The sequence below is a fragment of the Trichomonas vaginalis genome, chromosome III, assembly GCF_026262505.1.
Source record: "Trichomonas vaginalis G3 chromosome III, whole genome shotgun sequence".
NCBI classification, from domain to species: Eukaryota; Parabasalia; order Trichomonadida; family Trichomonadidae; genus Trichomonas; species Trichomonas vaginalis.
Genome location: NC_067205.1, coordinates 23,932,248 through 23,955,454, shown reverse-complemented (window position 1 = coordinate 23,955,454; position 23,207 = coordinate 23,932,248). Strand labels below are relative to the sequence as shown.

Sequence of the window (23,207 nt, the reverse complement as noted above, 5' to 3'; positions counted from 1 at the left end):
ATGCAGTTTCAATTCAAAATTCTTAATATCCCCTGCTTGTTCATATAAAAATCTGCCAGCTAAAAACGGTTATTTTCTCTCAAAAAACAGTACGGGGGGTTTTTAGCGTGGATTTTATTTTAGCGTGGAACCGTTTTTTTGTCGTAGAGGTTGAAGGTTCAAAACCAGATCGGTATATTTTTTCCTTAATGCATTTTCATGAAAATCCACGCTAAAACAGTCTAGCGTTATCTGAAGGTCCTACGAACAGGATCTCGACGGATATAATATTTGATGCATGTGTGGATACATATACATGAAAACTTAATAAAAATTATGCTTATTAAAAAATATGATAAAATATTTCATCAAACTTCTTATTATATTATAATATCAATTTTAACTTAATAATGTATTTATTATTTTATTAGTCAAAAGTCTTTGCTGACAATGTATTCAAATTTATTTTTTAATTAAAATGATATCATATCAAAATATTGATATCTAATGTCAATGTTAACATACAACATAATACATTAAGTAATATAAGATTTTTATGATAGATAATATATTTCAATATTTGAAACAGAGGGAGTTTTATTAAATTTTCATGTATATGTATCCACACATGCATCAAATATTATATCCGTCGAGATCCTGTTCGTAGGACCTTCAGATAACGCTAGACTGTTTTAGCGTGGATTTTCATGAAAATGTATCTAGAAACATATTGAAGTCATTTTTCATAGATATCTATATGACAAATCTCATTTTATGCCTAATTATGATTGATATATACAAATAATTCCTCAAAATATCTCAAAAGTTAATACATTATAATAAGATTCTTTGTAATAATCCGCAATTTACATGAAAAAGTGTCTGAATCACAAATACCCAGAACTTACATAGATTTAATACACTAAATTATTAATCTTAGTCAAATATGTTGTGATCTTATTAAATGCAGAAAATAAGATGCATAAATGGAAATATTTATTGTATAATTAGTTTATGAATGATATAAAATAAACATTGTTTTCAATGTTTGACATTCTTACTTAGAAAAAACAATGATCTAATTTTAATTTGATATTATTATTCCTTTTGAATGATCAAATGATATACAATATAGATTAACATTATGTATTAATCTATAAAAGAAAAACTTTAGAAGAAATATTTTATCATATTTTTTAATAAGCATAATTTTTATTAGTATTTCGTATGTATGTATCTACACATGTATTCAATATTATATCCGTCGAGATCCTGTTCGTAGGACCTTCAAATAACGCTAGACTGTTTTAGCGTGGATTTTCATGAAAATGTATCTAGAAACATATTAAAGTAAATTTTCATAGATATTTTTATGATAAATATAGTTGAATTCTTAAGTTTAATTCTGTTTAATAATTGTTTCACCAAATATCCTATTGATGTTAAATTATTTTTCAGATTTTCTTCATTACCATTAATTGTTGATAAACCAGTTTAGATTTACTTGATACTCATCATATAATGTATCATGCATCCATTAAAAGCAACAGAATCTATACATTTCAAAATGATTCAATTTCAAATGCCAAAAATATAATTTTAAATCAAGATAGTATAATATTTATTGTGTTTATGAAAAAACATTTGTTTGACTATACATTGCTATTCGGGATTCATGGTTCTTAGATTTGTATTATATATATAATTTTTAATTGTATCTTTATTATACAGGAGAGTGTTGCCGACAATTAAATTTTGTTGATGAATTAAAAGATATTCCTATATTAGATTGAACCGGATGTTTGTAAGTATTCGATATCAAATAAAATATATATGCATTTAGGAACTAGATCACAGCAGATATAATATTATGTGCATGCATAGATATATGGGTTTGATATGATCGTGCTTACAATGCTTATTGAAGTATTGTATAAAATTATTCTTTCAAAATTCTGATGTTTTAGATGAAAATAGATTCAAATAATATAGTTCTTGTTAACTCTTTTATTAAAATACAAAAACATAATGATCAAAAAATTAATTTCAAATAAATCAAATGTAATCTTTAATAGAAACTATGCATTTAATATCGTCATCCATATCTTGATTGATGTGGAATAGAAATATCTCAATAAATTATAAGTATAAGCCTAATTCTTAAGAAGTATCTAAAAATTATTGTGTTAGAACAAGGTAATTGTTTAAAATATGTTTATGTATAACAGAGATATAATAAAATCAATTTGTAATAGAATGCAAGCGTTTGGAAAAATAATTTTTCTAGCTTCGATTTTGAAGAGATAATACTGGGATCATGGTAGAACATTCATTTTAATGCGTTCTAACCCCAGAATTGTCTCAGAACTGCCAAATTGTAAAAATATTTATATTTATAACAAAAGTTTTAACCTTCGATCTTGATTGGTTATAATGACTGGTACTATGCGATTATGTGTGAACTTGTTTTTTGTGCATAGAATCTTAGGAGCAGCTGAAAAAGCTTTTTTCCACGATTTGCTAAATTTTTTTAGCTAATTTTGGGGCACATTAAATTTTAGTAAAACATAGGAGTTAATTAGTATATACACTTTAGTAACATACAAAACAAGATGATATAAACTTATGCAGTATAGTAGTTTGCATATTTTTCGACTAATTCGAGATTTGATAAACCTTTGAAAGGATTTGTTGGGAATATATATCCAAACAAACCAGGATTCTTTCCAAATACATCTGCAACGTTTTCTTTAACAGATCGATCAAATTTAAGTGGATCAATTTTATTCCAAATTTCCCACGTTGTTCTGCCTTTTCTCATATTAATAATCGATTGCAGTGACAAGCTAAATTGCCAATAACCAAATCCGCAGCCAACAAGAATCCATAAAATGTTAAATACGAGTTTAACAATGGATTTTCTTTGTATAATTGCTCCTGCAATTGTTATTCCAACCAAAACTAAGCAGTAAATGAATCCATACATTGTAAATAAAATAAAACTTTTCATATTAAGTTTTCCAATCCAGGAAGCTGCCCATACGCACATATGATCTGGTCTAATGATTATTCTTCTTGCTGATTTGGCAAGAATAGATCGATTTGGCTTGATATTAGTAGTTGCATACAAATGCTGTTCAGAATTCGAAATATAACCTGCAGGACTATCATTAACACCTGAAACTCCTGGAGGGAATGGGGTAGTTAACTTCTTTGATGCAATGCCTGAGTAATAAAAAGGAAAATAACCAGGTCCGATAATAATAATTGAAAAATAACTCCAAATATATAATATCATTATTAAAGAAAGAATAATACCGCATATAAATTTGGGCACGTCTGGTAAATTGTAAAGTATTACAATTAAATTGTAAATATAGCTTGAAAGGATTAGTGTAAGTACTGATAATGGTGCAAACCATGAGAATTTCCAATGGCCAAAGAATACTTCACGACTCGGATGAATTGTGTATTTTTTACAACAGCAACATTTTGTTTCATGATATGAAGTATATCCTGGAAATTCAACCAATTCTAGATTATTTGAATTGGTGAAACCGGCCATTAATGGCGCACTTAGGTCATTATCTGTTCTTGATTTCATATTTTATAAAAAATTTACCGTAAAAGTGACAAAAGATTTTAGATTTTTATTTTTTTGATTGATGAAAAGTGACAAAATTTACGTTTGAAATTTTTTTAGTGAGAATATTTTTTAATGGAGAAAAGCGTAAATACGAGAAATACGCCTGACAAAGGACATGCAAATAAAAAGTCAAAGCAAAACGATTCATCTTACTCATATTTTTCTGATGAATATGAATATTACTCAGATGAAGAGGAAGAATATTCTTACGAAGAAGAGAACAAAGAGAATTTGATGGGAAAACGAAAATCTGCTCAGAAAGAAAAAGAAAAATCAACAAATAACCCTCCGAAATTAATAATACAAGATAATAACCAAAATAAACCAGTATCATATCATGTTGATGATGAAAATCTCAATGTGACACCACAAATTCACGATTCTCCAAACATTACAGAAATTGATCCAAAAATTTTACAAATTGATGATGATACGAACAAATCTACAGAAACTATAGATAAAAACAACGAGTCAAATCAAAATACAAATATAAATGATAAAAATAAAATCGAAACCAAATTTTTCACTACAGAGAGCGAAATTCGTGAACCAGAAACATCTAAAATGCACGAAATCAGAGAACCACCAAGAAAAGAAACGAAAAATACAAATGAATTCAATTTGAAAAAACGAATTTCAAACATGGTTCATAAATCAGAAGTCAAATCAATCCATGAACCAGAAAACACACAAAATAGTGGAAAACATCGTCCGGGAGTTCATAAACGACGAAAAGTTGTTTATCGAAATGAATCTACAGTCAATGAAACACGAATTAATGAATTGAAAGAACAATCAATGAAGAGAAAGATTTCAAGTAAAGTTACACAAGAAGAATACGATACATTACTTAACAAATTAGAAGAAGAACGAAATTCATTTTCAGATGAACGAAAGTTTGATGAAAGTATGAAAATCCAACGTGCAATTAACTATGTTGAAAACAAACGACGAAACGAGATTCATCAAGAAATTGAGCATGAAAAGAAAAAGCGACGAGAAGAAAGTATTAAAAACATTAAAGAAGAAATAACATTATTTGACAAGAAAACGAAAGAGATGCTTAAAGAATTAGAACATAAACATAAAGAACAAGAAGAAATACTTCTTAAAACACATGAAGAAGAATTTAAAGATCTCGAAACAGAGTGGTCATCCGAACACAAAGTTCGAATGTACAATCGTCCATCGGCTCGCTTACTTTCTCTTATGAAACAACTCGAATATCTTGTTATTCATAACCAGTTCGATAGTGCATCATCACTTCAGAAGACTATTGATATCATTCGATGTGAAGAAGAACGTAATGCAGGAGAAATCATGCAACGTGCATTTGACAACGCAGTTCATAAGAAAGAAGAACGAAATCGAATTGAAATTGAAAATCTTCATAACAAACAACGACTTGAAATTTCACAGCTGAAATCACAACGAAACATTGATAAGAAACCACTGATTTACAAACTTCACAATGTTAACATTAAGAAAGACATTCAAGAAGACAATCTTATTCGAAATAAATCGACTACAAGAATCGACAGAATTCCTAATCAAAAACAAAACACGTCACGAAACATCAACTTTTCAACAAAAGTCAATCCACAACTTCTCAATCTTCCAAAACTTGTTTTACGTGTTTCAACACGCCAAGAAAAGATTCATTCTTCAAAACCATGATTTTATGTATTTTATATCTTTTTGTATCTTATTTTAAATATGTTTGTTTTTTTATACTTATTTTCTTAATATTATTATATTCTTCATCCATAACAAAATGTCAGTGGCAAGTTAAATGTTTCTGAATGTAATTTCAATCAATTTTTGATTCTAATCATTTTAAATTGAGTAAAGACAAAATTCATTTTACCTTTGACCACATCAAATACATCTAAAACAAATCAAAAACTTTGAAACTTCATGTTGAACGAGTTATCATACAATTAAGAAAATTCTATTTTAAATAATCGTGATTTTATACTGTTTAATCGATCTTCTTGTAGAATTCATATTTTAGACTGTTTCATCATTAAACTTAAAAAGGCCTTGTTCGGATTTGTGGTGAAACCCAAATATGTCAACATAATACCAAGATTATGTAAAAATGAATAAAAATATCCATAAATAGAATGTTGAAGAATTTATGTGCTATTTGATATGAATATTTATACTCATTAGTATTAAATATATAATTTACGGTTATGCTTCCGGTATGAGTGAGAATGAAATACAAAATTTTTCAACTGAAAGCGAAATACAAGAACCAGACCAGACCAATAAGCATTAGGTTAAAATTTAGTAAATTATTCGGCTGTTTGATTATCTTTCACAAGTTTCATACGAGATCCGTTAATATACAATTTTCTGCTGATTGATAACATTCATTGACTGAAGGCCAGCAACAAAATTGGAAGAATTTATAAAGTCTCTATCCTTCAAAAGTTACCAAAAAGAATTCTAAAAATGGCCGAAATTCAATTCCAAATATGTTCTTTTTCCCTGTCAGAGAACATTTATTATTATCGGAAGATGGAGAAATTGGATAGCAAGTAAAAAATTGAATTAATAAAGAAATTGTTTATTTCACGAGTTTCGATGAGTTTTCTATTGAAATTAGAGATCTGATAAATATCATATGGTTGTGATGCCAAATAGTTACAATTGCCTGATGATAAATGATATCCTTTATCACATTTAGTACAATTAGAGAGTGAATTACATGTTTTACAATGATTAGGACATTTCTGGCATGTTTTTGATTCATCTGGAAAGTATCCACTATTACATTGTTCTTGACAAATTTCATCTTGAATAGCACCTGTGCATTCACATTTTCCTTCTGAATTTGGTGAATATCGTTCTTTACATAGTGTGCAATTAGTTCGATTTTCATAGCAATTGTAACAATTTTTATCTGAACAATAATTAGAGATTTTAATATAACCACTTTCAATTGTTTTACCATTACGAGATCCAGTAAGAACACGTATAAGTCTCATAAAAGTTGGGTTGTAAAAAGACCTTCCACTTGTTGAAACAGATTTGTATGTGTCACCGATAGCATCTACTGGTTCACCTCGATCTCCGCATGGATTGCCACCTCCAAATCCACTTGGTGGAAATTTAGTATATCTTTCTGTTGAACTTTTTTCGCATTGTAATTTCCATGAAATGTCAGTTGGTTTTAATAGATAAGCTTTAACACCCGGATCATATTCATATTTATATGCATGTTGAAGGTCTCCTCCAGGTGCGCCTTTGTAAGATCCTGAGGCACCTGAACCACCTGCAGCAGAAAGAATTAATATATTGTTAAAAATGACTGAGCTGGAGCCTCCTCCACCTGCACTTCCTGATTTTCCAAGATCATAACTAGAATCACCGCTATCACCACCATCGGGAAAACTCCCTGAATTTGAATGAAATCCATTCGCTGAATTTGCAACAAAATCAGTACCTTTACCACCAACCAAAAGACGAAATTGATTATCTTTATTATCATTATAGATAACAGCAGAGATATATGAACCTTTACCCCCTGAAGCTCTATTATTTCTTGAAAAGAAAGAACTCATCATCGCTTTTGCTTATTCACCTTAATTTTTCCGTGAATACATTGATTTCATTCTAAACAATCATTAACTTTTCAATATTTTCACCAATACCTCAATATTTTTGATTTAGTTAATTCTTTATGCACCATTTGTATTTACACTCCTCACCATTTCAAATAGAAGAGTTTTGCGTTTTCAATTATAATTTTTTCATCAAAAAGCCGTCAAAAATGTTAGGTTAAGGTATGATTCCTATTACTAGTTACATGAGTTTTCAAATTTATAAGGAAAAACTTCAGTCTTGGTATTTTTCTTTTAAAAAGGCGTGTTTTTGGAATATTGATTTGAACTTCCTGTCTGATGCATTTTTTATTCTCATCTTCATAATATCCAGAATCACAATTATCTTTGCAAACATCATCTTGAATAACACCATCACAGATATATTCACAAGTTCCTTTAGAATTCACGCGGTAACCTTCTTTACAATGAGAACAATAGTTTTTGTTTTCAACACAATTTTCGCAATTTGCATCTGAGCAATAGATAGAAATTCTTATTTCGCCGTTACCGATTCTTCCGGATGATGTAGTTCCATCACTCATAGAAACAAGTCTCATATTATTTTCGTTGATATATGGCATCCCACTTGTTGAAACAGCCAAATATGAAAGTGAAATTGTTGATCCATAACCTTTTATTCCGCATGGATATCCACCTCCATAGCCACTTGGTGGAATTTCACTTCTATATATTTCAACAGTTGTATCACATTGTGAATCAGGAGGAATATCTGCGCTTGTTAAGACATTTCCTGATTTATATTTGTATGCATTATCAAGGTTTCCTCCTGGAGCTCCTGGGCAGTTGCCTGCAGCACCTGATCCACCTGCTGCAACAATGATTGGTATGTTATCCATATAGATAGAGCTAGATCCACCACCTCCAGCACTACCACCTTCTTTTACTTTATAGTTGTTTCTTCCACTAGATCCTCCATCTGGAAAACCACCTGAATTTGAATTTGCAGTATTTATTATAAAGTCAGAGCCTTTGCATCCAACAGAAATAGTGAATTCTTTATTACTTTGATCATTATATAGAACACCTGAGATATATGATCCATTCCCACCAGAAACTTTATCATTATTTCCACCTTGTGCTCCATAACATTCAAACAGATATGTTCCTTTCCCTAAACTTACTTTCTCACTAAACCCTTTAAATGGATAAGTGTCTATGGCATTTGGTCAAGAAATGTCTTAATGCTAATTTGATTTCATCTGTTTTATTCACAAAAATTTATTTAATATTACAATATTTTATGAACTGATAAAGCTGATATATAAATATGTAACACCACATCTTAAATAAATCCCTTTGACTAAGAATTCAAATATTGTAAGCAATTGAAATTTCTCCACTTTTTCACTTAGTGGCAATTTAATAATTTCAGCATTTATAAATCACCGATTTAGGGTTTTATAAACAATTAAAAAAAAAAAAAAAAAAAAAAAAAGGTAGTGGGGCTTCCAGGCACTTCGTGCCCTCTAGCCCCGAAGATGTTTAGTATAAATGAAGTCTTGACAAAACATTTACGAAGAAATCTCAACAAAGTCTTTACGAAGAAGTCTTGACAAAACATTTACGAAGAAATCTCAACAAAGTCTTTACGAAGAAGTCTTGACAAAGTCTTTATGAAGAAGTCTTGACAAAGTCTTTATGAAGAAGTCTTGACAAAGTCTTTATGAAGAAGTCTTGACAAAGTCTTTACGATGAAGTCTTGACAAAGTCTTTATGAAGAAGTCTTGACAAAGTCTTTATGAAGAAGTCTTGACAAAGTCTTTACGATGAAGTCTTGACAAAGTCTTTACGAAGAAATCTCAACAAAGTCTTTACGAAGAAATCTTAACAAAACATAGACAAGAAAGTTCATGAGTGTAAATGACCCAAAAATATACTACTAGGGTAGAAGGGTATATCTAACCTCTTTTCTAACCTCTTTTCTACCCTCTTGAATTTTCATGAAATTTACACCAAAAATATATTTTAGGGTAGAAGGGTATATCTAACCTCTTTTCTAACCTCTTTTCTACCCTCTTGAATTTTCATGAAATTTACACCAAAAATATACTACTAGGGTCATTTACGAAGAAATCTCAACAAAGTCTTTACGATGAAGTCTTGACAAAGTCTTTACGAAGAAGTCTTAACAAAGTCTTTACGAAGAAGTCTCAACAAAGTCTTTACGAAGAAGTCTTAACAAAGTCTTTACGAAGAAATTCATGAAAATTCAAGAGGGTAGAAAAGAGGTTAGAAAAGAGGTTAGATATACCCTTCTACCCTAAAATATATTTTTGGGTCATTTACGAAGAAATCTCAACAAAGTCTTTACGAAGAAGTCACAATAAAACATCTGTCAAAAACCTTAACCGAGTAGTTTTCATGTTTTGTCACTTTTCTGTCACTTTTCAGGAAAAAAACATTTTTATTGTATATAAAATGAATTTTACAAAACCACCGTTACCCTTCTTTGGAAATAAGAGTAGATGTAAAGATATTCTATTGAGAGAACTTAAGAAACTACCGAATGGTCTAACATTTGTAGACTTGTTCGGTGGAAGTTTCTATATATCTCATTTGTGCCATACCGTATTCCCAAACTCAAAGATTATATGCAATGACTTCGACAACTATATGAACCGTCTCAAACATATACCAGACACAAACAAAATATTGAAAGAGTTAAAAGAAAAGATACCTATAGGTAAGATGGAACGTATACCATTAGATAAGAAAAATACTGTCAGAGAGGTTTTGAAAAAGGCAGAGTATATTGACTGGGATAGTATATCTGCTAGACTATTATATAGTGGTGCTATAAGAGTTCATGACATTGAAACACTTATGTCAAAAGTTTTATATCTTAACTATACAAATGTTTTCAAAGAGAACATAGAAAAATATATTGAGGGTATAGAGTTTGTGAGATGTCATTGGACAGAGTTGTATGAAAAATATAAAGACAAGGAAAATGTTTTCTTTATAGTGGACCCGCCGTTCTATAACACATGGGATTTTCAATACCAAGTAGACTGGACTTTGAGAGACTCTTTAGAAACTTTAGACGTTTTACATAACCATCCATGCTTTTACTTTACATCCGATAAAAGTGGTTTGGAAAGTGTCATGAGATGGTTAGAGGACATACATGACTATGAGTTTAGATACGATAAGATAGAATATGAGAGAGGTCCTATAAACTGGAGAAAGTGTCATAACAAAGAAATTTTACTAGTAAGTAAATGTGGTTTGAAATAGGACTACTTGTTTTAGGTTTTTTCCATTGTGTCATTTACTTATTTGACGTGGCAGAAAGATATAGAGAATATGAAGATGAACCAATGCCTGCAAATGTTCAGCATATGTACTCGTAAGAGATATTTTTTATCTAATATTAAATGGACGCACAGAACTTAGCGAATGCACAGCAACCTGGACAACCAAACCCAGAGAATATTCCAAATGAAGTTAGAATACAAACTGCAATGGCAAACTATGGTCAAGTGCCAACAGATGTACAAATGCAAACTGCCATGTCAAATGACGCTGCGTTAGGTTTGCCACCATGGTATGCAAATATGAGATGGAAAGAGTTTTATACAAACCCCGAAGTGGGATATAAACAACTCTATGCAGATGACGCGAACACAGGAGTTGACCCAGAGTATGTTTTCTACCAGAGGAGAAATAGAATGTATGAGCTCCAGTTAAAGAATGCTATGGAACTCAGAAGGAAACGTAAGAGACTAGGTGGACATTAGATTTTTACATATAGTAAAATGGGTTTCTTTGGAAGAATAGGAAACTTCTTTCGAAATGTTGGAAGAGGTATATGGAATGGAATAAAATCTGTCGGAAGAGGAATTTGGAACGGAGTCAAAAATATTGGCAAAAGAGTAGGTCAGTTCGTTGGTATTATACCTAAAGACCCTGAACCAGAAGAACAAGCTCCTGTTATACAACAGCCTGAACCTGCACCACAGTCTAGTTGGCAACCAAATCCAACACCTCAACCGTATTAAAATTATATTTTTACCGTTCGATAGTAGTTGTATATGAAACTAAGTTCTAAGTAAAACGCATGGTATAATGGAACTATTCTCTTTCTTCCATCTGTAGTAAACCATACTTGAAAGTCTGAAATACTTCCACTCGGTGGTTCATATAGCTTTGTAGGTTTTTCGTAAAAGTCATTTGCCAAGCATAAAAAAGAGTTTTGTGCACCAGAAAATGAAGCATGAACTATAATAGCATCTGAGTCGAAAACATTTTCATATGTTCCATTAGGGTTTTCGACTTCATAAAAGTTCGGGTGTACTGGATATTCTGCAGGCTGATTTAACATCCTCAAAAATCTATACCATGCCAAGTTGTTATATTTTGTAGAAATATAAACGTCTTCTCCAAGGTCTTCTATTCTATTGATTTTAACAGTTGCATTTTTCCTGTCATAAACAATATCGAGATGGTACTCTCCTTCGTCAATGTTGTACTGTTTTGCATATTCGAGATAGATATCGTTTATTTTTTCTTGAAAAGCTTGAAGAGTTGTTTCTAAGTTTACAAGCAAATTCACTTGTAAAAGTTTTCCCTGTTCAAATTTCTTTCATACGTACGTTTTTTCTTTGTTATAGTATCGAACTCAAAAGCGACCGTAAATGGGAAACCATGTATGGCTCTGAAATGAACTTCATTCTACGAAAGCCAACAGCTTTTTGTGACGGATGGGTCTCTTAACCATCTCAATGGGTAGTCAAAACGATAGCCTTCATGCTTTACGGTCTCTGTCTCAAACTTTTGACCGACATTAGTAAAAAGTTCATCTAATGGTTTAGTTGTAGCAACTCTTGAATTTTCTTTTTCTATTGAAAGCATATTTATCTAGAATAAAAATGTCGAAAGAAAACAGCGTCTATGAGAGAAATACAACACAACGACAACTCATTGTGCAAGCTCTAAATAAGAACACAACAAACTTTTCAAACTATTCTAAGATATCTGAGTCATTGAAAGAAGGAAACTTAAAACTGACATTAAACCCTTTAACAGACGAGTTTCTGTTTCAAGACAGTAAGAACCATACTGTTTGTATAAATCCAACAAAAGGAACTTTAAACGAGAAACCTATAAAAGAACTTCTTTTGAAAGCAGATGTTGACAACAAAGCTGACAAAGAGTATGTCATTGAAAAAGTTCAAGAAGAACATGACAGAGCAGATGCAACATATGCAACGAAAGAACATACTCATCCTGAACTAGCAGACAAAACATATGTTGACAATAAAATGTCAAGTGAAGTGACAAGAGCTGAAAACGAATATTCTAAAAAGACTCATACACATACCATTGCAAATATTACAAACTTACAAGAAACCTTAAACAAGAAAAGTGACGTTGGACATACACACGATTTCTTCGCAACTGTTGGTATAGAAAATATTGCAGGAACGGTTGAAGAACCTGATGGAACTGGTGGGGATGTATTAAATTGGAAACCTCCTAACTTTCCACAAGGTTTAACATCGGATGAAGACATAACGACGATGAAAGACATTAAATGTAGAAATGTCTATGTCATGGAGGATGAAAACAATGTTAAATTCACTGCTCAAGATTTATATGATAAGAAAGCTGACAAAACATATGTTAACGATGAGTTAGATAAAAAAGCTGACAAAACATATGTTAACGATGAGTTAGATAAAAAAGCTGACAAAACAGAGCTTCAAACATTAAAGACAGAAATACTTCAAACACTATATCCTATAGGTTCTATTTACACGTCAATGAACTCTACCAAACCAGAAACAGTTCTGGGTTTTGGAACTTGGACTCAAATAGTCGACAGGTTTTTGTATTGTGCAAACTCTTCAAAGGAAACAGGTGGAAGTAAAACGATTTCAGGTGCAAATTTACCTGCGCACAGTCACTACGTAAATTTAAGTACATCTGAAGCAGGTTTGCATAGTCATAGATTTTGGGATTGGTCAGCAATGACAAAAGGTAAAGGATATGATGTTAAAGAGGACGTTAAGTTTGCTATAAATTGTTACTGGGATAACACTGATGTAGGAGGAATCCATTCACATCGCGTTTCAGGGTATACGCAAACAACGGGACAGAGTAAAGACTACATGCCACCTTACATGACAGTTTACGCATGGTATAGAATTGCTTAGTCGTCATTTTCAACTTCTTTAGCATATTCGTCAGGAGTTGTCTTATATTTGTTAGGAACTGTCTTTGAAAGTATACCACCTTGAACCTTAACAAGTTTGAAACGAGGTCTGACAATAGTAGTTTTATCTTCTGCTTGCAGTGTGTACATTTTGCCATGTTTGCCTAAAACTTCATAATATTCTCTTGTATACTTTCTTCTATTTTTACGAACACGAACGTGAGTACCTGTCGAGTTCCCATTGTTGTCATAGTCAATAGTATTTTCATATGGGTCGCGTTTAGGTATTTCTATTTTTACTTTGTCGCCTTTCTTAAGTTTGAAGCCTGGCATTCTTTCTTGTTTGTCTCTTTTGACTAAACTATTAAATATATAGTCTTTCTCTAAGTCAGGGTTGTTTTTCATTTCTTCGGGGGAGTGGTTTCCCAAACCTTTTTGTTTACGGCTATTGTAAATATTTAAAACTTGTCTCATCTTTGCCATGGAGAAATGTCTGTATTTGTCGTCATATGACATTTCATTTGCTTCACCACCTTGTGGTTGGTTTAAGTCTCTTAAGATTTTTATACAACTGTCAATGACACCAAGAGCAGAATGGTTTTGGTCGACAATGAAATATTGGTTTACATTTTTTGAACGCAGATAGTTTTTAATATCGTCTGATTTGAAAGAACTTTCACAGTCAGATGTCAGTTTTGTTGGATGGTATTTGTCAACGAATATTGTCAAAGCAGTTTTCACATCTAAAATATTTTTGGACTGTAATGGTATGGCTTCACAGTATCTTTGTTTTGACCAACAAATATTAGCCAGTATGGTGGTCCATCTTCTCTATACCTCGGAATGTTTTCCAAGATATCCATAAACCAAGCATTTGGTGTTGAACTAAAGATTTTTACCATGAGTGCTTTCTTTGTCGCTTTAGAAACATAGGGGTCCTTGTTTGGATTCGTCATTTTTTAACCCATAAGAAATGGGTTTATTTGGCGCATTAGCAGGAGTTGCATCCAGATTTTTACCCGCAGTGGGAACAATAGCCAGAGGTGTATTTGGAGTTGGAAGGAAGATTTTGAGTACATTAGGTATACTTAAAGAGAAAGCACAACCTATTATACAAACCGTACAGAAAGGTTGGGATGTAGCACGAGATGCAGCAAATCTTATTCCAAATCCTGAAACAAGAGGAAAAGTTCAAGGATGGATGGACAATGTAGGAGACAAGCAGGAAACTACTATAACAAAGCAAATGACTACTATAACCAAGCAGGGCACTATATGGACCAAGGTGAAAGATTCTTTAACAGAGGATATACCATGCACAACAGTGGGTAAACAACAACCAACCGCAACCGCCTCAAACGTGGGGAATGTAAATTTTTTTACTGAGATGAAATGAACAATACAGCATTGAGACAAATGGGCTCAAGATGGATTTGTCGACTTCCAGCAGTTACACCACCACGTGTTTGTCAAGTTCTTCCTATACCTCAGGAAGTTTTAGACCGACTTAAAAAACAACAACAACCAGTTGAAAACAAACCAAACTAAAATTTTTTACTGAGATGAAATGACCGAAGAAGTTGAAACGGTAGATTTGACACCACAAACAAAAAGTTCAGAACCATTGTCAAAACCTGTCAAAGAACTTACAGATGAAGAGAAAAATTCAATAATAGAAAGTGCCAGGTCTGGAAATACAAACCCTAACTATAAAGTCACTTTTCATAGAAATGGAACGGCTAGTATCTCAAAAAAGAAACAGACTCTCACAAATAAAATATTGAAGTCTGAAGGAGCTTTCGAGACAACAGATGGAAAAGTTTACTTCACTGACCAACAGTTCATTATAGAACATCTCATTGACTTAGAGTCGAAATATTCTAAACTTTACAACAAACACAAAAAGTTGAAAGGAAAACAAAAACAAATGGCATATGATATTTATGAAGATGTTGACGACACAACTGTTCCTGCAGGTGGGGTAAAACCCGAGGAACCGAAAAGTGACGAAAAACCGATAGAAGAAGGTGAGCCAAAAACTGAAGATAAACCAAAACCAAAGTTTAGTTTCCAAACTAAACCAAGTCAACCTTCATTAGCTGGTATGGGTTGGCGTCAAAGACTTATGGTAGCAGGAGGTTATGTTAAGTAAAGAAAAAAATATTTTTTTATTTTTATAAAAATGCCCCCATATAGAATGGATAGAAAATCTGCTAGAATAAAAGCAGAGTTGCAAAGATATGGTTGGAGAGTTTCGAAGAATTTTAAATATAGGAAGGGAAGACCCATAAAAGTCTATGACAAACTGGCTGGTCTTCGCTACGAAATGGACCTAGAAACAGCACGTGCAAATTATCCAAACAGACTAGAGAGGTTAGAAGAAGAACGTCTTATGGACATGCCTTTCAATGTTAATGAACCGCAAGTTGAAGGACACGACGGCTTTGCCAGATTCTACTGGAAACATGACGAACAATTGCATCCCTTGAGACGGAAAAAAGGGAAGGGTGAAGATGCACATGCTCCCATGGAAAGAACAAGATATGCATATGAAAAGTATCGTGAAGTTAGAAGTAAAATTACATCTGGTCGAACCTTTACAGTAAATTTTGACGAAGGAAAGAACAAAGAAGGCTTCATGGGTGTACTTGCTGCAATTCAAGACGGAAATAAGAAAGGATACAATCTCAGATTAACCGTAACAGATTTAGATGGTCATATCTACTATGCACATGGCAATGTCACAACAGCTGCACAACTTCTTGACGCTTTCAAGACTACAAAGAGAGAACAAATGGTTGACTCCGACTCAGACATTTTGAATGCAATTGAAGGAATTGCAAGCGTGAAGTTCGAATGGTACCAACCCAACCCTCAAGCAGTCAGACAACATGCTGGGTATTTCCCGTTCATAAACAAGTCTGACATTAACTTAACCAGGTATGGAATTTACAATTCAATTGAAACAATTGTCAATGAACCTTGTATTCTTACATGTCTCAGGAACTCTGGTCTTGTTTCAGAAGAGAAAATGAAGTATCTTGAGTCATGTGTGAAGACAAGGTACATGCTCAGAGGTCAATTGGCTAAAATTGCACCGTTGGCAAATGTGAATATCCGAGTCAACATTCCGACTGAGAAAGGTTCTTCACATGACGACTATGTTGTTGACAAAGACTTACCATGGTTGAAGATTGCAATTGTCCACAACCACTTCATGTTGAACGAAAGTCTTACAAACCCATTGTTCGGAAAAGGCAAGTGCAACATTGTCAGAGCTGTTAACATTCTTTTCGAGAAAGGTTTGTTGGAACCAATTCCAGATGACAAGCTGACAGAAAGTTTTGTACCAAAAGACGAAACAAACTTTTCACTGTTAGCAAGACCAAAAGTTGTTCCAGACAAAGTTCTAGTACAAAAGAAGTACACAGTTCCAAAAGGAGTTGGATTGTTCGGATACCAACCTGAACCAGAAGAACTTCCAATGAGGTTGCAAGAACTTCAAGATGCTATAAACAAACTCCCATTGAGACATCCAATTGACGTCAAATTGTATTGGAGAGCATCTGAGTTAGGTCAGAAGGTTTTATATGAAACAGGTTGCTTCGACGATGTTTATGAGATAACAGGAGAAGTTTCTCAGAAGATAAGAGACTCGCTTGAATTTCCAAAAACTGGTCCGATTGGATGCGATAAGTTCGACTCAGATGAAAAAATATACTATGTCGACCTTAACGCCGCATACATGAGGTTCGTCCAATATATCCCGACTGGAATTCCAAACGAAGATGGTGAGTTCCCAGGAAGGAACTATACAGTTGGAAAAGTCATACAACAACTGTATGATATTAGGAAAGCTTCAAACCCCAAACTTGCAATGACATTAAAATTGCTTATGAATTCGACATGGGGGTATTCCATTAAAAAACCTCAAGAGATGAAGAGTAAACACTATGAGAAGGTCGACAACTTTGTTGAAAGGTTTTCTCCTTTTGTTTTGAAGTACGAATTCACTCAAGGTCAAAGTGGCTTAGTAACCACATTAAAACCTATTGTCGAACATTGGTCTTACCCTCAGTTCGCAAAGGCAGTCCTTGACAACTACAACAAATTCTTCTCAGAGGTTAAATCCAAAGTGAAGGTTTACTACGAGAACATCGATGCACTCATGACGAACGAAGAAGGGTACAACAAACTCATTGAAATGGGTTTAGTCGGTGAGAAGATGGGCTGTTTTAAGCTAGATAAGGTATTTTCCGAAGTTCATGTCCTCTCCAAGCGTAAGTACTGGGGCATACTTGAAGACGGCACAGAAATAAAACATTGCATGAAGTAAAAAATTTATTTTTGACACTTTCACAAAAAACATAAAAAAGTGAAGTGAAAATGAGATGTTTACTGAACTGGTTGGATGTCGCCTTCACAGGTTATGTAGAACGGCTGACCCGAGAAGTGAAGGAGACCCTTGAGAATTTGGTTCATTCTTGGGAAAGGGTTCTCTCTGTTTGGAAGTTGTATCCAAGGACGCTTGGCAAAGAACTTGAGAAGAGCTTCCTTCTTTGCTTGCTTTATGTCGTCGTAGGCTGTCCCGTCTGGTATTTGAATTGGAATTCCAGTCGAAGTCTCGAGATTCAAGGCAGCCCTTCCCGTTATCCAACAGTTAACAAGCTTGCCTTTTACATTCTGCCTGAGGAAGTCTTTAACAAGCTCGTTAATTTCAATTAGGTAAATTGCCTCGTCGGTAGGTTCGACCTCGACCATTGCTACTGTCAGTAAAAGTACTGCTACTGTCAGAAAAAGTACTGCTACTGTCAGTAAAAGTACTGCTACTGTCAGTAAAAGTACTGCTACTGTCAGTAAAAGTACTGCTACTGTCAGTAAAAGTACTGCTAGTTGCAGTAAAAGGAAAATTTGAAGGGTTTTCGACGATAAAGTACTGCTACTGTCAGAAAAAGTACTGCTACTGTCAGTAAAAGTACTGCTACTGTTCAGAAAAAAGTACTGCTACTGTCAGTAAAAGTACTGCTACTGTCAGAAAAAGTACTGCTACTGTCAGTAAAAGTACTGCTACTGTCAGAAAAAGTACTGCTACTGTCAGTAAAAGTACTGCTACTGTCAGTAGCAGTACTGCTAGTAGCAGAGATTTTTATCGTTGTGGTCCGACGGTTAAGCCACAAACGAATGTCCGACGTCCCACCAAAAAATATTTTTTTATTTTTATTGTAAGAACAGAAATGTCAGTCGAAGCAAAAACGTTCACGAACAAATCTAATGGCGAAACATTCACAAAAGGCACTTACAACGGTATTGAAGTCTTACGTAGAGACAAGGATGGTTATATAAATGCAACAAAGATGTGTCAGCAGTTTAGGAAAGACTTTAGAAGGTTGTTGGAAAATAAGTCCTGGGAAGAGTATTTTAAGGCATTTTGTGAAGAATATACCAACCCGCGGAAAACGGCGGGTTGCTTTTTATACAAAATTCATGCAGGAATTCCTGATGAAATCAAACAGGTTAGAGGAATGTATGTAGACCCAAGACTTGTAAACTATATAGCAATGTGGGCTTCTCCAAAATATTGTATAGCAGTTGGAAAAATTATGGACTCCATAGACAAGAAAGTTCATGAGAAATTAGATGAAGAAGAACTTGAAGATACAGTAGAGAATGCAAAACCTTTGTTTGAAGAAGAAGTTAGAAAAATGCATGAAAAACAAATAGAACATGAACGTGAGATATGTTCTGGTTATAGAGATTCTCCATACGAACTAGACCAATGGGAACAAGAAGATTTAAAGAGAGAATTTAGAGAATATGAACTCGCTAAGATAACATTAGAAGCTGCAGAAAAGAAGTTAAAAGTTTGGGGTCGTTTTGTACAAAAATATTGTGAGTAAATGAACCATTTTTTTTCGACAAAAATATATTTTAGGGTAGAAGGGTATATCTAACCTCTTTTCTAACCTCTTTTCTACCCTCTTGAATTTTCATGAATTTCATCGTAAATGTTTTGTCGAAACTTCTTCGTAATGAGCGTAAATGACCCAAAAATATATTTTAGGGTAGATGGGTATATCTAACCTCTTTTCTACCCTCTTTTCTACCCTCTTGAATTTTCATGAATTTTCATGACTTCTTCGTAAATGTTTTGTCATGAATTTCATCGTAAATGTTTTGTCATGATTTCATCGTAAATGTTTTGTCAAGACTTCTTCGTACATGTTTTCTAACCTCATGAGTTTTCCCGAAATAAAAAATAAAGGTAGTCCCACCAAAAAATATTTTTTTATTTTTATTGTAAGAACATGTTAGCAACAACAGCACCAAACTCGTTAGTCATGAACCCAACTTCAATGTTAGTAGAGATGAAAAGCTTCATTCCTTCTTCATATACTTTCGAAACAGAAATCCAGAAGATAAAGCAAGAACTTCTCCAAGGAGATTTAGATTGCACTGCAAAAGATGAAACAAATGAACAGTATCTTTATGAAATGCAAGATATTATAGACCATTTGCCTAAACTTCCTGAAATACAACAACAAAAGCTTACTATTCCAGAATTCGATGAAATAGAAGTCAAAGCAACTGACTCAGTAGAAATAAAGAAGTTCATACGAAAGGTTAACTATGAGTTTCTTGGATTTCATTGCAACCACAAAGTCATGGACAAAGATTGCGATATGGTATATAAGAACATCTCTGACATATACAAATCTGAAGAATTTAAGACCTACGATAACTTTGTTTCGTTAGTTGCAAAATGTGTATGGCAGATAAGAGATAAAGATAGAAGAGGTAAGATATGGAATGAACAGATAAAACCCGCAACTTTTGAGTTAAAGAGAGCAATTGACGCCTTAGTCATACTAGCAGGTAAGGTTTCAGAATATAACGCAAAAATGAACCCACAATGTTCTAAATGTAAAGCAGCAATGAGGAAATATAACTACTCCGTCAAAGAGATAGAACGTATGAGAAACGACTATGCTGACTTAAAGAAAGAAGTAGAGAAACCAGCAGAAGATAAAATGGACATGTTGACATTTCTGAACAAAAACTATCCAACAGCAGAAGATTTCCTTCTATCTGACGTCAAGAAGAAGTATAAAGAAACTTTCGGCATTGTTAAAACATTCGATGTACTGACAGAAGAAATAGAAGCTACGAAATTGTTTAGAATTTCACGAATTCACAATGTTTACCATGTAAAACGCTTATAAAATAACTGGGGTAGAAAAGAGGGTAGAAAACGGGGTAGATATACCCTTCTACCCTAAAATATATTTTTGTCTGATTTACGCTCATTACGAAGAAGTCTTGACAAAACATTTACGAAGAAGTCTTGACAAAACATATACGTTCATGTTTGACAAAACATGTACGATGAAATCATGAAAATTCAAGAGGGTAGAAATGAGGGTAGAAAACGGGGTAGATATACCCTTCTACCCTAAAATATATTTTTGCTGAAAAAAATGACACTTTTTCATTATATAACTGTTATACAAGATAGAAAAAATAACGCTAGTTTTTTTTATTTATTTTTTTATCCTGTATATAAGAAACAGATATGTCAACATCAGAGAACACAACAACAGTTATAGTCCATGAAGCTATAAATGAAGAATACGAGTGGGTTCAGTTTAACAAACAACTCCGTCTCATTCGTTCGGTCAAAGACGACATGTACCAAATGCAAAGTATTTTGACAGCATGTTTTGCTCCAGACACTAAGAAACCACAAGACTGGTTTAGGAACCAAAGCACACAAGAATTTTTGAGCGAAGCACAGCGAGACATACTTTTTTCTGAAAAAAGTGAAGAACAGCGAGTAAGTAAAAAATCTTACTCGCCTAAAACTCATGAAAATCGTGAAAAATTGCCAAACGGTTTGAGAGGATATTATGTACATAGACTTTTAGTAAATGCTGTTGCAATGTGGGCTTCACCTCGTTATGCTTGGTATGTTTGTAAACTTCTTGACGAAATTCATAGACAAGAACGTGAAGAGCTAGAGAACAAGCTTGAAGCAAAAGACAAAAGCATTCAGAAAAGAATACCACGTTCGGTACCAAAAGGAAAGGAAAAGAACTATAAGTATATGATTTATACTGAAGAGATGGAAAATGAAGAAGACAGAGATATGGTTATGTTGCATTTAGTCAGAAGAAACAACAAAAGCTTTTACGACCTTGCTAAGATTTACAAATCTGACAGAAATTGGTTCTATCGCGAAAACTTACCGATTTCAATGACACCGAATGAAGATGTGAAACAAATAGTTCAAGATACGTTACCTCAAACACACTATGATATGAAAGGTTGTACAATACTTACCTTCAAAGAAGATTTGCCATTGTTAAAGGAAAAAATAACAGAGTATTTTGACAACTTCAAACAAGTAGAGTAAATGCACTCTTTATTTTTCAAGCTTGACACCAAAGATGGCTCAGGTAGCTCTATAAGGTAGATTGCCTCATCTGTTGGGTCTATGTCGGTCATTGTTTCAAGACAAGTCTTTTACTTTTTCAAGACAAGTCTTTTACTTTTTCAAGACAAGTCTTTTACTTTTTCAAGACAAGTCTTTTACTTTTTCAAGACAAGTCTTTTACTTTTTCAAGACAAGTCTTTTACTTTTTCAAGACAAGACCCGTTATTTTTCAAGAAATTTTTTGGTGTAAAGTTCTCAAATTTGAGAACAGTGGTCTTGATTTCAGACGATACCCGTACTTTTTCAAGACAAGTCTTTTACTTTTTCAAGACAAGTCTTTTACTTTTTCAAGACAAGTCTTTTACTTTTTCAAGACAAGTCTTTTACTTTTTCAAGACAAGTCTTTTATTGTTTCAAGACAAGTCTTTTACTTTTTCAAGACAAGTCTTTTACTTTTTCAAGACAAGTCTTTTACTTTTTCAAGACAAGTCTTTTATTGTTTCAAGACAATGTCCGACGTACCACCAACCGAGTCCATTCCAAAGCCAGAAGAACCGACAGCCCCAGCACCACAACAGACTAAGACTCAAACACTTACATTTTCAAGCTTGACTTTTTACAATTTGAACTTTGTTTGCGTAGATATGAATTCTGAAAGAAGTATGAGGGTCTTGTATGACTTTGTACTTCTCCCATAGTTCATGTCTGTCAAACTTACCTGCCATGGACTCTTTCATAAGTTCCATGAAATCGTCTTCGGACAATCCAGGGAAAAGTATGATATCAGTAAGTATTCTCTTTACATCCTTACTTAAACTCTTTGCTGTCTGTACACAAATGACAACTGAGATGTTAAAGTGTCTGAGCTTCTTGAGAATTCGACACATATCTTGTTCTCTATTCTTAAGCAAAGGATGAGAGGCGAAATCATCTAAGATAGAAGACATCTATGAGGGTATGTCTTCCAATCGTAAGATTGCAATTTCTTCGAAATGTATTCTATCTCTTTCTGTTTGTTTCTGAAGTGTTTCTTCTCTAATATTCTCTGCATTTCCTCATTTGGGTCTTTAAACCTCGAATTGACACTCATTTATAGCATTGTACTTCAAAACTCTTCTTTGGTACTTCTTTATCCAATCCAACAACTCAGAGTCTTTTATACATACTAACTTAGACTTTTTTATAATATCTTTGAACGAATTTACGGTTTGGTCAAATTGACCAGAAGTACTACAAATGACTACTAACTCATAGAATGGGTTCTTCTCATCTAGTTCTTGTTGTTGTGCAGCCATTTTAAGATAAGTGAAAGTCTTGCCCGACCCAGGTGGTGCGATTAGACCTGTTATACCATTCTGA

At 33.3% G+C, this 23,207-nt stretch overlaps 11 protein-coding genes across 11 annotated transcripts, besides 1 other annotated feature; 8 read left to right on the top strand and 3 right to left on the bottom strand.

The window, feature by feature from the left end:
• Nucleotides 1-1,851: 1,851 nt before the first annotated feature.
• TVAGG3_0753680 (cysteine S-palmitoyltransferase protein) lies at nt 1,852-3,618 on the bottom strand (the record flags this gene model as incomplete). Its single annotated transcript, XM_001306265.1, has 1 exon — nt 2,603-3,583. The coding sequence occupies one exon, from the start codon at nt 3,581-3,583 to the stop codon at nt 2,603-2,605; it is 981 nt and encodes a 326-aa protein (XP_001306266.1).
• A 65-nt stretch (nt 3,619-3,683) lies between these two features.
• TVAGG3_0753670 (uncharacterized protein) lies at nt 3,684-5,308 on the top strand (the record flags this gene model as incomplete). Its single annotated transcript, XM_001306264.1, has 1 exon — nt 3,698-5,302. The coding sequence occupies one exon, from the start codon at nt 3,698-3,700 to the stop codon at nt 5,300-5,302; it is 1,605 nt and encodes a 534-aa protein (XP_001306265.1).
• An 833-nt stretch (nt 5,309-6,141) lies between these two features.
• TVAGG3_0753660 (serine-type endopeptidase protein) lies at nt 6,142-7,197 on the bottom strand (the record flags this gene model as incomplete). The annotated part of the gene is made up of 1 exon (XM_001306263.1): nt 6,142-7,197. One exon carries the CDS (start codon nt 7,195-7,197, stop codon nt 6,142-6,144), a length of 1,056 nt encoding a protein of 351 aa, XP_001306264.1.
• Nucleotides 7,198-7,409: 212 nt separating this feature from the next.
• TVAGG3_0753650 (serine-type endopeptidase protein) lies at nt 7,410-8,096 on the bottom strand (the record flags this gene model as incomplete). Its single annotated transcript, XM_001306262.1, has 1 exon — nt 7,410-8,096. The coding sequence occupies one exon, from the start codon at nt 8,094-8,096 to the stop codon at nt 7,410-7,412; it is 687 nt and encodes a 228-aa protein (XP_001306263.1).
• Nucleotides 8,097-9,873: 1,777 nt separating this feature from the next.
• Nucleotides 9,874-10,497, top strand: TVAGG3_0753640 (phage tail repeat-like family; the record flags this gene model as incomplete). The annotated part of the gene is made up of 1 exon (XM_051245351.1): nt 9,874-10,497. The coding sequence occupies one exon, from the start codon at nt 9,874-9,876 to the stop codon at nt 10,495-10,497; it is 624 nt and encodes a 207-aa protein (XP_051091938.1).
• A 2,486-nt stretch (nt 10,498-12,983) lies between these two features.
• Nucleotides 12,984-23,207: part of a mobile genetic element that runs on past the window's edge.
• Nucleotides 14,985-15,569, top strand: TVAGG3_0753630 (phage tail repeat-like family; the record flags this gene model as incomplete). Its single annotated transcript, XM_051245350.1, has 1 exon — nt 14,985-15,569. One exon carries the CDS (start codon nt 14,985-14,987, stop codon nt 15,567-15,569), a length of 585 nt encoding a protein of 194 aa, XP_051091937.1.
• On the top strand, nt 15,615-17,753 carry TVAGG3_0753620 (DNA/RNA polymerases family; the record flags this gene model as incomplete). The annotated part of the gene is made up of 1 exon (XM_051245349.1): nt 15,615-17,753. The coding sequence occupies one exon, from the start codon at nt 15,615-15,617 to the stop codon at nt 17,751-17,753; it is 2,139 nt and encodes a 712-aa protein (XP_051091936.1).
• TVAGG3_0753610 (uncharacterized protein) lies at nt 18,940-19,314 on the top strand (the record flags this gene model as incomplete). Its single annotated transcript, XM_051245348.1, has 1 exon — nt 18,940-19,314. One exon carries the CDS (start codon nt 18,940-18,942, stop codon nt 19,312-19,314), a length of 375 nt encoding a protein of 124 aa, XP_051091935.1.
• Nucleotides 19,723-20,588, top strand: TVAGG3_0753600 (organellar and viral DNA polymerase type B; the record flags this gene model as incomplete). Its single annotated transcript, XM_051245347.1, has 1 exon — nt 19,723-20,588. A coding segment is annotated over one exon (866 nt), but the record flags the coding sequence as incomplete, so codon positions are not given.
• On the top strand, nt 20,988-21,631 carry TVAGG3_0753590 (KilA, N-terminal/APSES-type HTH, DNA-binding family; the record flags this gene model as incomplete). Its single annotated transcript, XM_051245346.1, has 1 exon — nt 20,988-21,631. A coding segment is annotated over one exon (644 nt), but the record flags the coding sequence as incomplete, so codon positions are not given.
• Nucleotides 22,358-22,546, top strand: TVAGG3_0753580 (uncharacterized protein; the record flags this gene model as incomplete). The annotated part of the gene is made up of 1 exon (XM_051245345.1): nt 22,358-22,546. The coding sequence occupies one exon, from the start codon at nt 22,358-22,360 to the stop codon at nt 22,544-22,546; it is 189 nt and encodes a 62-aa protein (XP_051091932.1).